The sequence below is a fragment of the Amphiura filiformis genome, chromosome 2, assembly GCF_039555335.1.
Source record: "Amphiura filiformis chromosome 2, Afil_fr2py, whole genome shotgun sequence".
Classification (NCBI taxonomy): domain Eukaryota; kingdom Metazoa; phylum Echinodermata; class Ophiuroidea; order Amphilepidida; family Amphiuridae; genus Amphiura; species Amphiura filiformis.
The window spans coordinates 21,378,669-21,398,832 of NC_092629.1; the positions used below are offsets into that span (position 1 = coordinate 21,378,669).

Consider the following 20,164-nt stretch of genomic DNA (forward strand, 5'->3'; position numbering starts at 1 on the left):
TTTTTCTGATACTGGTAGGCCTATATAGTTTTAAAAAACCCGATCTGCTCAGCGCTTGTTCTTTGCCTTTTTGACTATTCAATCTCTTCATGGTATGCAGGCATCTCCAAATATCACGCGCAAAGACTTCAATGTGCTCAAAACAAAATCATTCGTTTCATCCTGAATAAGGATTTCGGTATCACATCAGTCACTCTCACTTTCAAAATCTTGGCATTTTAAATATAAATAACAGAGCTGAGCAGCTCCGTTTAAATCATGTTTTTTTTGCAATATTTGTCCTGACTACATGAATGAGAATTTTACTAGACTATCAAGTGTGCATCATTACAGCACAAGGGGAAGGGACTTTAATTTTCAAGTTCCACGGATCAAGTCTTTTAGTTTTGGTTCTTTTTATTTTAATGCTATCAAAAACTGGAATAGCTCACCTTTTAAATCAAATGAATGTTGTTTTTTGCTCCAATGCTTTGATATTGGTTTTTGGTGTTTTTTACTTTAACTTTTACCTTGTCATAACTTTTATTATCTTTTTTCTGTAATATAAGTACCCCTTTGGAAATAAGTTTTTAAGCTTAAAGGGCTATCCTTGGCATGGTGTTATGGATTCTGTATGTAAACAAATTTGTATTTTTATAATATGTATTTTACCTGTAAGTGCAATATAATGTTTGTAATGTGTATCTATTTTAACATGCTGAATCAAATCAAATCAAATCATCAAATCAAATCAAATCAAATCAAATCAAATCAACATTATGTTGTATTTTTAAGGTGTTTTTGTAAAGCGCATTGAAAGGTTTCGGTTGCTGTTATAATAGTATCCAATATACTGCTGGTCCCCATTATAGTTGCTTTCCATAACTGTGACCATATTCACAATATCCAGACAATATAAATAGTATTATAAACACAATAGTACAATATAGGATGTAAATATTTATATAACATTATAGCAGAGTGGCATTTAAGCTTAAATGCTACACTCGGCATTTTATATTTATGTTTTAAAATGAACTTTGTGTTCCATTGGTTAATATAAAAATGGTTTAACTGTCGCACTGTTTACATACTGCAATAAGCACACACTGCCAGAGTTCATGCATAGGTAAGGCAAGGTGTTGCCTGAGTAGTTGGTAACCCGCCTAATATGTCGCTTACGATCTGAATCAGATTTGGTTCAAAAGTCGTTTATAATATTAAGACCTGGACATTCTTTGTGATAATGTAAGGGAACGGGGAGCGCGGCAGATTTGGGTGCATTTTCAGAAAATTGGTTTACATGTTTAGAGATGTGATGTTTTTCCCAATTTGTCTTATAAAATCTGGAAAAGGTGCAGATTCGTCTTTTTTTTTAAAAGAATCCAGAATATGGCAAACCAAAATTTACAGAAAAAACAACAGAAGTAATAGAAAATGTGTATATTTTTTGTTTTCATTCTGTCTTTCGTCAAATTTGGCATATTTTGGGATATGTTTTTGGAATCCCAGCCACATGATACCCTCCTAAATCAAGAAGGGGGGAACACAAATTTGAACTTATCCAACATTAATATAGATAACATTCTTTTAATCATTGTGTTGTTCTCCTGATAATTGGTTCAAATGATTTGGATAACACCAGAATTTTTAACCAATTGTTGGTTATCACGGGCAGGTGAATTGTGTGTTAAATTACGTTTATGGTCTTTACTAACATATCGGTTAATCTTGATTAAATTGGACCGTCGTTGAGTTCCATTTAATGCATTTTGTTTCCTTATGACTCAACATGAGTAATTTTCACTATTTCTTTATTTTGAGTGTAAAGCGTTATTTAAAGTTTGCCAGTGTTTTCAATTTAGAGTGTGCAATTAAACGTTTTATAGTATTTCCGTTTTTGTCAAAACATTTTAATAACTTTCAGATTTCGGATTATACAAAGGTCATGGTGTTTTATAAAAAGCAAAATAATCCAGTAAAGCAACATTTTAAATATGTCACAGTAGTTTCAGTAAAATATTTTTTGGCAAACATTTTTGCTAAATATTTTGTCAACACTTCAATAACATCACGATACTCTTTTGGAATACGTTTTCAAAAAAGACCTGCAATATAGTGTATCTTTGATATTTGAATTCTTCTACAGACTCGCTATGAAATGATCAATGCAATGTTTGCCAAAGCTCACTACCTTTCGTAAGATGCTGTGAACTAAATCGCAACAGTTTAAAATAGTCGCTAACCTTAAAAACCGGTATTCGTTCCTGACATTGGGTGCCTCTTTGTTGTCGAGCCTCGCATCTTCTCGACAAGCAACTGCTGGCAACACTGGATTATCACGTTGATTACTGGCATGCTGGAATAAAGACGAACCGTGATAGACTTTGGTATATCCTGACTGGTTTTGGTGATGTGAAATATCCAGCTTATACAATATGGTTTACATATAAATGTACAATAATCTACATGAATAAGGTCAGTATTGATATTTTATTTTGCAGAGATTATGGAGAGAAACAATTTATGATTTTAATTGCTTTAATCAAAACGCGGACACCTCAAATGTTTTAGTCTTGTTTTCAGAACCTTTTGCAAATCTAAATAGTTATTTCTGGCCTGCATTTAAGCCTGACATTCTACATTATCATGATTATACATGACTTTTTATGTTCTACTTTGACCTTTTTTTTTTTTTATAGGACTAGGAGTATAAAAAGTGCCCGAAAAAGTGTACGATTATCATGTATTTAAGACTTTAGTGCCACTATCCGGCTTGAAATATGAATTGTCAGATAGTGGCTGAAAAGAACCAAAAATGGGTAATTTTGCCGAAAGGTGGGGGTGTGTGGGGGGGGGGGGGGGAGTCACGTCCCCTGATCATGAACACGATCATGAACAATTATGTAATAGGCCTAATCAAAACTTTTTAAAGCAACTCCAAGTGTGTGAAAATATAGTCCCAAACATAATAATGGTCAAATAGGATGCTTTATGCCTGATTTTATATTGTCTCACTTAGATTTTCCCTTTTTTTTTTAAATATTGGACTCGACTAGACGTCTCGTCCAATATTTTTAAAACTCATAGCTCGGCTAATAACTATGGGCTCAATCGATCTAATTTTATATCAAAATAGGCGCAGACGTGTGTAAAATTCGATTGATGTATTTTCGTCAAAATGTTCGTTTCTCAAATATTTTAAAAATCAAATCGTCATGCATACATGTACAGATTGCTTTCCAAACAGTAATCATCTTAATTTTAAGTATAGTGGTATATTATTATAATATTTTTGCATAATAATAATATAATTCTAAATTTCAGCTGGTGATTAATCCTTTGAGCTGTATTATAGGAATATGAACTGCCTCATTTCACATTAATTTTCCTCACATGTAGGCTACATGTTGAATAGAAATATAATTGTCAATCCATCAATATGGTGACAATAATGACTCAAAAATAATTTGATAAAAAACATGCAATCATTTACATAGAATACATGTACTACACTCTTAAGGGGGTACTACACCCCTGGCCAATTTTGTGCCTATTTTTCTATTTTTCTCAAAACTTTTAGCGCATTGGTGGTAAGTAAGATATGTATATTATAGGGGCAAGGACTACAAATACTGCACTGAAAATTCAGTAACTCAAGGCAAGTAGTGATTGATTTATTGATCAAATATTGGTTTTCCCTCATTTTTGACTGTAACTCCACAACTGTTGCCTGTGCTGAAATAAAATTTACAGTGCAGTAGTTCTAGTCCTTGCCCCTATAATATACATATCTTACTTGTCACCAATGCACTATAATTTGTGAGAAAAACACAAAAATAGGCACAAAATTGGGCAGGGGTGTAGTACCCCCTTAAAAGACAAGTATGACTATTCGGAGCTGGGGGCATAACATATTTCTCTTTAAAATTAACAGATTTCCCTTCAATATGAATTGGGGGAAGGCAGATATTTCAAAGGCACCAAAAACGGGTGAAGAACTGCCAAGTGAATGGAGAAAAAACAAACATCCTCACTTCTCTAAAAACGATGGACGTGAAGTTCGGTCTGCATAGTAGCCCTACTAGTATAGGGCCTCTTGACTGTGATGATCCAAAACCATGCTATATCATAAATCCTGGTTATGTCCAGAGAGCTGCTGCCAGTGACTGCTATTGATTAATTCCCCTCTCGGGGACAGCGGTTAGTGGGTTGTGAGCTGTCACTGGGTTTTTTGCAGTTCTCAGTATATAGCATGGTGTATAGTATATAATGTGTAATAAAAAAGGCCCTGTGGTAGGGCTACTGCATAGTGGCGTTTCGCAAATAAAAATTCTTTTAAAAGGAATAGGGCGAGCAAATGAATTGTCAAGATAAAGGTGTAGTTCCATATTGATAATGCAGTATATTTGCACTTGTCATCATTAGCAGAGGAGTGAATTTCTCGCCCAAAAAACCAGAGTGGCGTTTCGCAAATTTGAAGTAAATTATTATTCATTAGCAAATTCTGAAAACCTCTAAAATTGACTTTCCAACCAAAGTGTGCTTGGACATGATGGAGTCGCCTCTATTCCTAAAATGTTTTTATATTAAATTTATTTGAAGCTTACATTAACAAAATAATTTGAACGTGATATACTCTAACGTTGAACGATATGTATGAAATTATAAATGCGGATTTGCATAAAAATTTAAAATAGACATTTAATAGTACCAGCAATATGTAAAATGAACGAGGTCTATTGAAAACAGTGCAGTATACAACGTCAGAAATAGAAACGATAAAAGATGTAATACTTGTTTTCATTTAAAACAGAATAATGACTATTATACAGGCTGATGTTCAAAAAATCTGAACACTGGCATGATGAATTATTTTAGCAAAATGGTTAGCAAACTTACGAGTTATCTTAAAATTTTATTTCAAAAAGGAATAACCAATATTTAATAATATTAATTATATTTGATACAATCGGTGGTATAGAATAAAAGTTTAAAATATGATGCTATAGAGCTTCATCCAAGGGGTCAAAAATCGACATCGGGAGATTTAGCCAAAATATTTTAATACACCAAATTTGTGTTTATATTTAAATTTCTAGACTAATATTCTTTCGAAAAATACGTGCAACATTTTTAATTAAGGCATTTCTGAAAATGTACAGTCCCAAAATTTGGCAATGATTATTGACCCCTTTGTTTGCTGAAGTATAATCTTTAAACCTGCATCGTGATCATAGCATCCTCGACCTCTTTTTATGACATTTTTCAGTAGATATCCACGAAAAAAGCTTAGTCCTACTGCTCCATAGGCCACTGTGTTGAATTACGTTACTAGAATTAAACGAATTAATCTGCAAGACTTTGTTTTGTACATAAACTTTATGTAGCCAGTAGCATAAAAATCTCAACTTTTTTTAGAAAAGTGGGGATGCGGCTGTGGATCACGATATACCCTTTTACTGGAGTTTTAAAAATAATTATAATACCCTATTGTTTCACCCCACTTTCACGGCTTTTCATCAGAGTGCTCCGATCTTTTTAGACAATCTGTATATTCCTTACAGTACCATTGGTATATATATGTAAAGTGAAGAGTGAAAAACGGGTACATTTCTTTAAAAGAGCATATCTTCAAAAGTTGTGAGCCGATTGAAATAATTGTTTTGGTTTATTAAAGCTAACGACTCAAGGTGTCTTTACATACCAAACTATATTTGATCAACTTTTCAGAAATGGGAGAAAAGGAGGGCGCAATGAGGGGTCTCTTTTTTTTGGGACACCCTGTAGTATATCGAAAACAGTATAGTATAGAACAAGAATAGCAACGACAAAAGATGAGATTTTCTTTGTTTCAATTTCAAACAAAATAATGACTATCAAAATATACGGCAGGCTTTAGCATGCAGCAGGTGACACGCGCGGAGTACAGTTTACTGCAGACAGATGAGTTAATAACACGCACGGCTTTAGGATGACCGAATTTACCCTGTTAGAATAAACTCCCTTGTAGATTTCTAAAAGCGAACGGAAGAAAATAGTGCTACTATCATTACTTTTTCCTAGAACTTAGAAGAGACAGGTAAAATGAAAATCACAATAATTTCCCGTTCAGCTATAGCTGTTTATCATGTTGGGCTATTTCAACTTCATTTTGTTGATTGGTTTAATAGTTATACAATAATCAGGACAGACAGATGGGATGCTATAAAGAACATTAGGCGAAGGCGCCCTATTTAGTGTTATCTTTGGATATTTACTTTCTTCGTCTTTCACCCGACTTATCCGGGTAAAAAATCAATTAAATAATTAAATGTCCAAATTTGGGCGCCTCAGCCTATTAATGAATAAGGATAAAGGAAAAAAAAACAGAAAGAAAAATCTAAATGAACATATTTTAATTCTTTAGAACAAGACAGTCATATTCTATTCTGATGATGAAAAACAAGAACAAAATAGAAAGAAAGAAAGAACAAAAGAAAGAAAGAAAAACTAAGAAAGAAAGAAAGAAACAAAGAAAGAAAACTAACTAAAGAAAGAAAGAAAGAAAGAAAGAAAGAAAGAAAGAAAGAAAGAAAGAAAGAAAGAAAACTAACTAACTAAAGAAAGAAAGAAAACTAACTAAAGAAAGAAAGAAAGAAAGAATTGATAAGGAAATTGTTGTAAGAACAAAATATTCCCCTTCATAAGTCGACAATGACCTTATAGACGGGGGAATATACGGTTTGACCCCAAAAAAATTGCAACAAAAGGTTTTTAACTGATTTTGGTACTATGGGACCTCAGGAATAACAGAAAAAAAGTCCCAAAAAATCGGGCTACCGGAAAGTGGTTTTCCAAGATGGCGTCCAAAATGGCCGCCAAAAAATCTTAAAATTACTATAATTCATTTATTTTTCACCACAGAGTTGGAATTTTGGTGTCTAAACCCATGTTTTGGGGGTCAATGATTCTATTATGATCAACAAAAATATTACAGAGTGATCAGATAACCTAGAAATCCAAGATGGCGTCCAAAATGGCCGCCGATACCCTTAAAATTGCTATAAATCACTTATTTCTTGTCATAGAGCTATAATTTTAGTGTCTATCCCTATGTTTGTGAGTTCAACAAATCCAATTAGGCCATTAAAACTTTCACCAAGTAATAGCATCCATCATGAATTTCAAAATGGCTGCCATTTCTGATATATTTTGCCAAAATGTCAATTTTTTGAAAATAACAGAAGCTATACATTATATTTTTAATGTTTTATAAAACTGTTTTATTAAACAATTATAAAAATGATACAAAACAAATAAAATGGAATCATTAATTTTATCAATAAATGATTTATTCAATATATTTCCATCAATAAGGATATTGATATCTTATGAGAGCTCTCGATCAACTTCAAACAAGCAACTCCTAATTGGCCAGGAATGATGCACACTATCCATAGAGGAAACGAGCACCCGGGCCAGTCTTCGGTTGTGTTTTTGCCTATGAGTATGATAGACATGTATTCAGGGGATAAGACCTGTATTCTTTCCACATTGTAGTTCCTTTGCAGTTTGGCAATGAAATATAACCTGTCACCAATAGTCATATTTGACCAGCCCCTATGCTGAGATCATCCATGATGCACTGGAGAACAGCCCATTGAAAAGGATCGTCTTGCTGCTGGGTTGTTTTCATACATTCATGAATTTACTTGGAGCAATAGGTACTCTAATGCAAGGGACAGGATTTAAAGACATCATAGAATCTGTGTATGGTGAAAATGTTGTGCTTAAGTTCACTTGAAAGTCTGTCCAAAGAGCATTCCAGGGCCACCTGCTGGTAGACAAGTGTCTAAACCAAATGCATCAGATGTGCTGCATGATAATCCCCAATTTCAGACATTGATGGATGAATCTGAAGATGTGTACTCTTCTTTGATGGTAGGGGGAACAACATTGGAGAGTATTGAGACATCTGATATTGGGCAAGATCAAGCTAGAACTTGAAGATGTTGAGAGTGGCCAGAGCGTTGATCATGGAAGATCGCACCGGATGTTGGTCCATGTACCTAAGTGCTGTTGCTGACTGCCATCCAATTTTTGCTGCAGCTGGACATTACAACTACTTGACATCGGCATATCTCTACATTCAGGAGATGAGTGAGCTTGAGACCAAACATCCAGACGTTTTCCAGAAACTCTCCAATGACTTCCATATCATTCGCCGCAGTAATCAGTTTTGGGCAGGCCTAAGTTCAGATCTAGTAATCGAACAGACGTTAATGAGATCACTGAAGAGTACTGGAGGCTTAACATGTGAAGCGGTAGGCCAATGAACGAAGAGCAGCGATCACCATGGATGATGTCAACACCCATAACATCTGAGTATAACAATGCCATGCAGGAATTCAATCGCCTCTCCTACTCTACAAGTGAACAGCATAAAGAGTCAGCTGAATCAAGGATCAATAGAGATACATTAGACTTATCCAAATTAAGTTCAAAGTTGGATACTTACTCACACTTCTCTTCAGACCCTTCCTTAAGAAATGTTGCGAATGGTGTAGTGGCCGATGCCGATGTTAATGTAATAATGTTCATGAGTATGAGTCAGTTGGTATGGCAATTGTAGCCAAAATGCATGACCAACCAGTCTTTAAAGTATCATTCAAGCGCAAAGACAAGGCAAAAACCCTTGGAGATTCGTCTGCTGTACCAATTGCTCCAGATCAGACCATTGACCCCGCCCTCTTATTTCAACGGTTTGTAGTAGTGTCGCAAACAGGAGAGCTTTCAATGCAAGAGGTTATGGATTACGACCTCATTACATTTCCTCCCACCTTGTTTGATGCTAGAAACATTTTCCGAGAAGCAGATGAGCCTCAAATAGCTACCATTATCACTGAACATTCAAGCAACGTGACGTCAGGTGATTACGAAGTCCTCAAAGAGTCTTATCCAATTACTGATCATTACGTCCTTGATGGCGGTTCCTTGTTGCATCGAGTACCATGGAAAACTGGAGACAGTTATGGGTTGATTACACAGTCATATGCAGACTGTTTTCCATTATATGGATTGGCAACTGTGGTCTTTGATGGGTATGGTGGAGGTCCATCCATCAAAGACAATACACACCAACGACTCAACAACCATTCTTCCAAACCAGCCAAGGCAAATCATTGAGGAGTTTGGTAGCAAAGCTATATCTGTTATGTTTGGCAGCAATGGGGAGAGTTCACTTGCAACCCTGCGCTACAAAAAATATTTGTCAAGAAGATGATCTGCAAAATAGTTTGTCACTCCTGAACGTTTGCTCCTACTGCATCGGCCACCAAATGTCACTGCCTCGGAGTTTACTACCAGATTATGGTCTGGATATGGGGACTAACAATGGTATGGATGTCTTGGACTGGGGGTGGAAAATAGACAGCAATCAGATTGTTCCGATCATGACTGACATGAAGGCTGCCCCTGATAACCTACTCAAAATGATCCACTGTAATTGCAAAAACTGCCCACCTCGCTGCAGCTGCCAAAGATATACGGACTACCATGTCATGCTGGATGTGGTCCCTGCCAAATTGACTCATGTAACAACCCACACAGCAATCAAATAGTTATGAAAGATGAGATGGAGAGTGAAAATGATGTACTATAGCCAATTAACTCAATTAAAATGATCAGCATTTTAGTCCTGCCTGAGTAAGGGACGTCATATGATATTGACAATGAAGGCTTCTAGTAAAACATCATCATCATGTGCCTATATGTATGACTGAGTATACAAAAAATTGTATGAACTCTTTATGCCTATTATGTCAGAGTCTACATAATATTGTATGAACTCTCTATACCAATTATGTCTGAGTCTACATAATATTGTATGAACTCTTTTCCAAATTAGACTCTTTGTAAGCCAATGGGATTACGCCTCTACCTAATTTTGACTAGCCAATTTATGACAGCCAACATTTGACCTGCCTATTGTGTCTCACCAATATTGACTTTTATATTATCACTGCTGAAATTGGGCAATCAATTTCAGCTTAACTAGGAGACTTGTCTCAGTACTCCTGCATAGGGATGGTAGGGATATCAACCAACCAACCAACCATCGCACTGCATTTTTTTCCGACTCCATCAGTGCTGGCAACTTTGTAGCTGTTGTCTTTACCCACTGGGAAGTACTTGTAAGATAATATAAATACAGTTCAAGTCATTTTAAGGTTTTTCTCACTTTACCAACCAATCACACGTCACTACCAACCTCAAACGACAGGTAATATATACAGTATAAAACAATTTTGGCGAGCATATTGGATGCCAAATTTACTAGTAATTTTTTGGCTGGACCTCCAAACATGGGTGTAGATACTAAAATGTCAACTTTCAATAGATCATTATTGCGTTAAAAACTATTACCTAAATTCCAGATTTTAGGCAGCCATTTTGGATTTATAGCTTGCTTATCTGATTAATCTGAAATATTTTTGTTAGTCAAAGAGGAATCCTTGACCCCCAAAACATGGGTGTAGACACCAAAATTGCAACTCATGGGTGAAAAATAAGTAAATTTCTCACTTTACCAACCAATCACACGTCACTACCAACCTCAAACGACAGGTAATATATACAGTATAAAACAATTTTGGCGAGCATATTGATGCCAAATTTACTAGTAATTTTTGGTTGGACCTCCAAACATGGGTGTAGATACTAAAATGTCAACTTTCAATAGATCATTATTGCGTTAAAAACTATTACCTAAATTCCAGATTTTAGGCAGCCATTTTGGATTTATAGCTTGCTTATCTGATTAATCTGAAATATTTTTGTTAGTCAAAGAGGAATCCTTGACCCCAAAACATGGGTGTAGACACCAAAATTGCAACTCATGGGTGAAAAATAAGTAAATTTCTCACTTTACCAACCAATCACACGTCACTACCAACCTCAAACGACAGGTAATATATACAGTATAAAACAATTTTATGAGCATATTGGATGCCAAATTTACTAGTAATTTTTGGTTGGACCTCCAAACATGGGTGTAGATACTAAAATGTCAACTTTCAATAGATCATTATTGCGTTAAAAACTATTACCTAAATTCCAGATTTTAGGCAGCCATTTTGGATTTATAGCTTGCTTATCTGATTAATCTGAAATATTTTTGTTAGTCAAAGAGGAATCCTTGACCCCAAAAACATGGGTGTAGACACCAAAATTGCAACTCATGGGTGAAAAATAAGTAAATTTCTCACTTTACCAACCAATCACACGTCACTACCAACCTCAAACGACAGGTAATATATACAGTATAAAACAATTTTGGCGAGCATATTGGATGCCAAATTTACTAGTAATTTTTTGGTTGGACCTCCAAACATGGGTGTAGATACTAAAATGTCAACTTTCAATAGATCATTATTGCGTTAAAAACTATTACCTAAATTCCAGATTTTAGGCAGCCATTTTGGATTTATAGCTTGCTTATCTGATTAATCTGAAATATTTTTGTTAGTCAAAGAGGAATCCTTGACCCCCAAAACATGGGTGTAGACACCAAAATTGCAACTCATGGGTGAAAAATAAGTAAATTATAAGGTGTTTTTTTTTTGCGGCCACTTTGGACGCCATCTTGGATTTCTAGGTTATCTGATCACTCTGCAATATTGGATGATCTCAGCATAGGGGCTGGTCAAATATGACTATTGGTGACAGGTTATATTTCATTGCCAAAGAAACTCCAATGCCCTGGCTCCAATGTGGAAAGAATACAGGTCTTATCCCCTGATTACATGTCTATCATAGGCAAAAACACAACAACCAGCGGGAGAGCGTGGCGCAATGGTTAGGGTACTTGCCTTTAGTGCATGAGGTAATGGGTTCGATTCCCGGCGGTGGTGATTTGCTGGGATATTGACTTGGAGAAAAAAGTCTGAAATTAATTGGCAACATCTGTAGATTAAATTCAGACTTCCGCTCTCCCCATGGTTCATTTAGAATTGGGTAAATAAATCATGAAAGTACTCCGTCCTTCGGAGGGAACGTCAAGCCGTTGGTCCCGTGTGCAGAGAGCCATACCTGTACATATATCTCGCAGCCAGTTTCAAAAAGAGTAGGGTGTTAACCCCTGACTGTTCCCAACCCGTCCCGGTGTTCAAATAGACCCCAATGGAAATAAGCTTCAATAGAGGCTTTCTTGGGTTATCCAGGGTTGTCCAAACCCGAACAAATCAAATCAAATCAAATCAAATCAACCGAAGACTGACCCGGGTGCTTGTTTCCTCTATGGATAGTGTGCATCATTCCTGGCCAATTAGGAGTTGCTTGTTTGAAGTTGATCAAGAGCTCCCATAAGATATCAATATCCTTATTGATGGAAATATATTGAATAAATCATTTATTAATAAAATAATGATTCCATTTTATTTGTTTTGTTTTTTTAATTGTTTTTAAAATAAAACAGTTTTATAAAACATTAAAAAAAATTGCAATTTTGGCAAAATATATCAGAAATGGCAGCCATTTTGAAATTCAAGATGGATGCTATCACTTGGTGAAAGTTTTAATGGTCTCAATGGATTTGTTGAACTCACAAACATAGGGATAGACACCAAAATTATAGCTCTATGACAAGAAATAAGTGATTTATACCAATTTTAAGGGTATCGGCGGCCATTTTGGACGCCATCTTGGATTTCTAGGTTATCTGATCACTCTGCAATATTTTTGTTGATCATAATAAAATCATTGACCCCCAAAACATGGGTTTAGACACCAAAATTCCAACTCTGTGGTGAAAAATAAATGAATTATAGTAATTTTAAGATTTTTTGGCGGCCATTTTGGACGCCATCTTGAAAACCACTTTCCGGTAGCCCGATTTTTGGGACTTTTTTCTGTTATTCCTGAGGTCCCATAGTACCAAAATCAGTTTAAAAACCTTTTGTTGCAATTTTTTTGACGTAACCCCCCTTATTTTCATATATTCCCCCGTCTATTAATCACATGATCACATCACGTATCATGAATATCAACATGATATTGTTTTCCATATCGATACCACCAGTTTAAGTCAGATTTTCGGCTCTAGGGGTGATTCCCTATAAACCGGTGCACCTGCTGAGAAGGATTTTAATCAAGCAACGATTTGTAACGTTCTCACACCTTACACCGGGTATACATGTTATATTGATGTGTTTATAAAAACAAATTAATGGCATTGAAACGAGGCAGTCATTTTTGACATGGTAATGTACTTCAATTAATTTTTGACAAAAATTCCATTCATTCTAAAATAATTAACAACATCGCCATTTTAAATGGAAAGGCAACTTATCAAATCTGAAGAGCTTGTGGTTTTGATGAGAATATCCGAATCATTTTGAAGAGAATTATGTTATGTCCCCATATATCTGAATAGTTTCCATGGTCAAATTTGACAAGTTTCTGTTCAGAAAATTATTAGTAAATCGTTATAAAAGTGTACTGTCTTTTTTAGTGTTTATTATTATCAAATTTATCGCAGTTTTAATTATTTTTGGGGCGCTCGCCTTAAGCGGGCGCACTTATATAGGCATGACTTTGTGAAAGCTTCTAATTTCACTCTTGCTAGATTTACTTCGCAATTATTGTTTTGCTAAAATTATGCCCATATATGCCCAACTCAGAAATAAAACCACAATTTGCTTGGATTTTATTTTATTATTGTTTTCTGATATGCACGGGATAAAATGTTGAGCGTACCTCTCTAAATGTAAAAGAGTGAAAAACTCACTCCCAAAAAGAGTGATTCACTTATAAGACCACTCAAAAAGAGTGAAATGTGTTTTTTTAAACTTTAGAACCACTCAAAAAAGAGTGAAAACCACTCTTTAAGAGTGAATTTTAACTCTTTCAAGGAGTTAAATGAAGGACAACTCTAAAAATGTGTTGTCCTTCATTTAACTCCTTGAACGAGTTGACATTCACTCTTTTAGAGTGGTTATCACTCTTGTTTGAGTGGTTGTGAAGTTTAAAAAACACATTTCACTCATTTTTTTGTGGTTTTATAAGTGAATCACTCTTTTGGGGAGTGAGTTTTTCACTCTTTTACATTTAGAGAGATATATATTATGTGTTTAAAATACAAAATTAATGGACTTAATAATAAAAATTCCTTTAAAAAAGGAATGGGCGCCCAATGTGAGCTTGAACGTGATATGGTGAATTCCATGGCATGGTGTTTAGATTTGATATTATAATGATTTTTTCTAGGGAAGAGTAGAAGATGATCAAATGCAAATGTGTTTGATGGGGAAGGTGTATCACAGGACCGCTTGGATGAAATAAATTGAATTGGAATGAAGCTGTCGTGTCAATTTGCGATTATGTGGGGTGGGGGAGTTCTGTTTTGGGGGCATATTGTAGTGATGATATTGCTTTGGATATTGAATATTGTTGAATTTCGTTATGCATGGGGGTATATGATGGATAGTATAGAAGACACAAGTAAGTAAGCTCCCCCTGGCAAAATATTGGGGGGGGGGGTTATCCCCCACCCTGGATCTACGCCTATGTTGACCAAAAGAAAAGTTTTTATGAATGTATAACGTCTGTGATACATATACATCATCTACTTGCTAATACACTGAAAATCTAATAAGTAATAGAGATGAAGGATAAAAAACAATTACAGAACATTCATTCTTCATAAAAGTAGCTATGGGTATACAATGTTTACAAGATAAGAACGTTAATGTTTTGTACATGAACGTAACGTCTTTGATACATAGTTGTTAACACACTGAAAAGCTGACTAGAGATTTACAATTTGATGATATCCAAAAGAATACTTAGCATTGAAGAATTTAAAAAAGTTACAGAACTTTCATTTGTTAACATACACGTAGCAACAAATTGAAAATACAAACGTAACGTTTTGTTCATACACGTAACATCCTCGACACATCTAGGATCCGCATAATTTGTTGATTAATGTCATAAACAGTCACAAAAGATTTATGGTCTGATCATTTTATCATTTTAAGGGGGACCCGATATTGCATAAATTTGGAAGAACCAGCCTTTTCAATAACTATCAAAACTGCTGGGTACCAAACTTTTTGATACAGCCTGTACATGTTGTATAGTAATTTCAATTACACCATGCAGATAGATAAGACCTTGGTAAGATAAGCATGTTAATTGTTATGTCACTATCACTATCTTGATCTTGATAAGAGGCCTACTCATACACTGTACCCTGCTGCCTGCTTATTAAACAAGGACAACTATACAACATACATGTGTACATTCATTGAATGACTTTGAAACTTTGGGTACAAAAACTCATACTCTGCAAGTTAGGTCAACTTTTGCACTATGATTGTTTATTTGAGGTTATTGGATTATGCCATTGAGATTAGGCTATTGTGGTCCATAGTGTTGGTCACCGTCTATCGGGTTCTAAGAGGCGGTAAACTAGTTTAAGCCCGTACAAAGGTCACGGGTTATTTGGTGTTTTATAAGTCCATTAATTTTGTATTTTAAACAAAGAATATACGCACAAGATTTTATCCCATCCATATCAGAAAACAATAATAAAATAAAATCCAAGCAAATTGTGGTTTTATTTCTGAGCTGGGCATAATTTTAGCAAAACAATTGCGAAGTAAATCTAGCAAGACCGAAACCTAATAAATCCAGACCTTTGACCTTTGTATGCCTTCAACCAGTTTACCGTGTGTCTTACAACCCGATAGACGGTGACATTTGACCATACACTAGGATCCACAACATGTTCATCTATACCAGTAATGTTTGCTTAATTAGATGTTATCTTAATTAGAGCTCTAGTAGGCCAAAGGTTATTATTTGCATGGTATAATTGACTTGGAAAGTTTGTTTGCTGGGGTGTTAATAGGCCTATATGTCAGAGTCAGGATGTGGGTATGATTATGCCTCAAATCACGAATTATTGTAAGATTAGTGCAGAGTAGGTTAGATATGAAAATGGAAAGTTACAACAAATGACTATACACCTGATTCGTGAACTGTGTCTTTCCTGTTTATCCTTCATCTCTATTTGATTTTCAGTGTATTAGCAAGTAGATGATGTATATGTATCACAGACGTTATACATTTATAAAAACTTAAACGTTTTCTATTGGTCAACATAGGCGTAGATCCCGGGTGGGGGATAACCCCCCCCCCCCATATTTTGCCAGGGGAGCTTACTTATTTGTGTCTCCTATACTATTCATCATATACCCCTGCATAACGAAATTCAACAATATTCAATATCCAAAGCAATATCCTCACTACAATAGGTTCCAAAAACAGAAATCCCCCACCCCACATAATCGCAAATTGACACGAAAGCTTCATTCCCATTTATTTCATCCAAAACGGTCCTGTGATACACCTTCCCCAATCAAACACATTTCTCTTGCATTTGATCATCTTCTACTCTTCCCTAAAAAATCATTACAATACCAAATCTACACACCATGGAATTCACCATCACGTCCAAGCTCACATTGGGCGCCAGTCCGCGCCACATTCCTTTTTTAAAGGAATTTTTATTTATGTTGTGATAATAAGAATTTAGTGAACCGTAACTATATGCACCGGCGAACATACACTATTTGTTTTGTATCAAAGTTCAAAAGATTTCAATTAATTACCTTGAACTCTGAATGCCAACAATCATATTACCTACAATTTCAAAAGAATATTCAATTGAATTTGGTTCCTGCTTTGGTTGCATTTTAGGCTATTCCATATAAAATCCATACACCCCGTATAGAAGACATGTCATTAATCTCCTACACAGGGGGTGTAGATTTTAAATGGAGTCACCCATTTAGGTAACCCAATTTGAAATTCACATGGATTTTAAATGGAATATCCCAATACGGACTCTGACCTCAAAGTACTACTGAGTGTACCTTTTCGTGAAACATTTCGTCTTTAACCAGGAAAATGATGCAAACAGTGTCATGGTGTAAATAGATCTGAATAATATCAAGACGATTGACGGCAGCAAATAGTCACACGGTAAATAGTGTCAATATGCATTGACATTGGATTCATATAGGAATATGACTTTTGTTGAAGTAGGTCAATAGTATGCAGTGTGTATTAATATAGAGTGTCATCATGATCTGATTAATGATGGTACACGCAAAGGTCGGATAATTTGAATAATTTTAAATATTGGCAAATAATTTAAGTAGCCTACCAAGTATCACGAGCTAACAAATATGGAAAATATAAGGGGTTTTCAGCTTCATCATGTTCATGTCATAAACGGTAAGTCAAAATACCAGTTTTAATCATGATCTGAATTATTTTAACCAACGGGTTAGGACGCATGGTTAATACCATGACCCGGGTTAGCATGGTTACCGTCCAATCACCCGGGTTACGGGTTAGTATGGTTAGCGTGTTGCGTAATACCATCACCAGCAACAATGGTTAGCATAATACTAACACCCGAGTTAGCATATAGCGTAATACAATAACCAGGGTTAACACGGTTTATGTCATGTATGTCTACATGAATGGTAGACAGACAGGTATTAAAACAATGCAGAATATTCACCGGATCGCATCAACGTGCTTGATTTTTAAGCCTCATTAACTCGCTGTAATTCCAAGAGTTCATACAGAAGGCGTACATGATGTTGATGAGATCATTGCTTGCTGAGATGAGACCTTGCTACGGATTTATCAGTCTGATAAATTATTATTATTACTATTATTTCTTATAGTTAGATATTAAGATTACATTCGTACTTATGTTGTTAGAGTGTTAATCGGATTTCATTATATTTTTCTACATTTCTGAAATTGACGGGTGTGGAATACAGTGATATTTTGAAATACCAGACACGAGACGATAATGTGAATTTACGTTTTATAGGTAAGTGAATAGTATGTTTCATATTTTGTTTACTCTGAAGTAGTATGCAGAAATGATGACGCGATGACAAAATTATGGGATATAACCAAATTCTCGGGATGTAGGCCTAATGTTTGCATTGGTATTAAACATATATACATTCGCACATATGGATTGTCATTTTCTTTTGAAGAGAATACCGAAATTTATAAGGGGGTTACGTATTAACAACATGTCACACTTGCAGAAAAGTTTTAATTAAAATGATTGCAAAAATGTGCGAGGATAGCTCTCCTCATGCCTTCAATAACACTCTTAAGTTAACTTCAAATAGACGGAGGGGTATTACAGGCCCATCCATGAAATGACAGCCTATATTCTATATATTATTTTGATTTTATTATTATTTATGAGGCCACACTTCCGGTTACTCTTTCAAAATTGATACACCCAGTGTTAGATGTTGAACACCATCACAGACCGATGTTTCAGAAATTTGACACATGATGTTATAGCTGATAAACGGGTTTACAAAGTGAAGGGAAAATTGTGTTTAGAAAAGTGTTTAATTTCCAAACGCTTTTTTTTTGCAGTGTAGCAATAATGCGTGTCCCCAATATGTACGCGCATGTCCTAAATTCAAGCTCATATCGCCATTTCTATTTTGAATAGACCTACTCATTATACACCCTGCTGCAGGAATGACTCAAATAAACCAGGTTTATCATTGTTTTGAATAGGTTTGCGGATACGGGTTGTGGTGGCTTCGATCTGCTTCGAAATCGCAACGCGCATCTTCTTGTATTGTTGTTTGTTTGTTGTTGTTGTTGTTGTTGTTGTTATGGTTTATTTATTAGGTATGTTAAGTCTGATGCCTATTTTTTTTCTTTGCAATAGGTGACCCATTGATATAACCGTACTCACACAAACGTTATACGGCCACACTGAGTCGACTCAAATGCCACGAAGATCACGGAATTGTTTCCGTTCGCGTATTGCCATCCTATGGTTTGTCATCGGCTTTATTACAGTCATTGGTGTACTCTCTATGATTCTTCGTGGGGAATTTAGCGACGAACCCGTTAATTGGACATTTCGTGGTATACCATTACGTGATGCACCGTACGGTAGGCAACAACATGACCATCTCATAAACAAAAATATCACAAATCTTGATAAAACATTGGGAAGAAAACTTACTAGAAATACCGCAGTTGATAATGGTGGTGGTGTGGTTAACATTGCAGGTGGTGGTGCAATTGTGGACTCTTTAAAAATTGCTTTAAAAGACGCTTCCCTACTTAAATCTCGCTCCAGTAAACTCATTCCCACACCACATGAGCTGGATATTATTAGGGATTTACCGGATGTAATGTTACTACCTGATGTGCCTCCTGACTTTAATCCCCGACTAGGTTGTGAGGAAATAGCTAGTTTACAACTTGTCCGTCGCGTCGGGCGAGGAACCACCAAGGACGTCTATGTCAGCGTCTACAGGAATATGCGTATAGCTGTCAAGATGGTGTCCCCTAAAGTACCTGATATCAAGGCATGTTTGAGGAGGAAAATGTTTCGTGATCGAGAAGAATGTTATGTGTATGCGAACTATAAGATGATGAAGGAAATAGCGTTGTTTCAGCAGCTTGAACATCCCAACATAGCTAAGGTTAGTATCCCCTGGTATTGACATGTCAGGAAAAATAATGATGTTCTCATTATTTCGTTCTGCATAGGTCTGAACCATGTCGTCGTTGGGCGGGAAAAACCTCCTATGTCAATGTATGTGTCATTGACCCCTGAACATGTTTAAAGTAAAACCTCCTTTGTAACCTATCGGCAGTTTTGTCTTTACAGCGTGTTTATACTGAGCACCTCGCATTACCGCGAATTCACCTTCACCCGCATTTCAATCCTCTCGCATTCACCGGGTCGTTTCTACTGGGCTGAAAATGCAGGGTAACGATTCTCTACGCACGTTAATACGAGGGAAGGCGGAAGTCTCAAAAAACTTTTTGTGACCTTAGGGTCAGATTCATGTCACTCGCTGAGATATTTCATGTTGTTCTTTAGGGATTTTTGCAGTTGCTGCATCAGCATTGCGTCTAGTCTTCCCATCTATATAAAACCTTCCTCACGACCATGTCTTGCCACTGATAAAATTAGACAAACGCAACCATAGGCATATCGTTCGACCAAATAATGGACGCTGTATCAGACCCCATTTCCTTTTCAGACATGATTTAGGAGCTACCACGGTCAAGTAGAAATTATAGCAATTAGGCCCTATAGCAAGACGAAATTTAAAAT

The 20,164-nt window shown here is 35.8% G+C and overlaps 1 protein-coding gene across 4 annotated transcripts in view; it reads left to right on the forward strand.

Moving 5' to 3' along the window:
• Nucleotides 1-2,322: 2,322 nt before the first annotated feature.
• The window catches only part of LOC140145990 (extracellular tyrosine-protein kinase PKDCC-like), a 28,655-nt gene continuing 10,813 nt past the window's right edge, over nt 2,323-20,164 (forward strand). The window contains exons 1-4 of one of the 4 annotated variants that reach the window (XM_072167723.1): nt 2,323-2,457; nt 17,826-17,878; nt 18,755-18,984; nt 19,273-19,523. In XM_072167723.1, the coding sequence (XP_072023824.1) occupies nt 18,816-18,984; nt 19,273-19,523 (420 nt within the window). In that variant the 5' untranslated portion in view covers nt 2,323-2,457; nt 17,826-17,878; nt 18,755-18,815. Of the gene's footprint in view, nt 2,458-16,743; nt 17,011-17,046; nt 17,070-17,109; nt 17,266-17,825; nt 17,879-18,754; nt 18,985-19,272; nt 19,524-20,164 lie in introns of those variants that run through there. The other 3 variants (XM_072167724.1, XM_072167726.1, XM_072167725.1) reach the window with 3 other exon arrangements.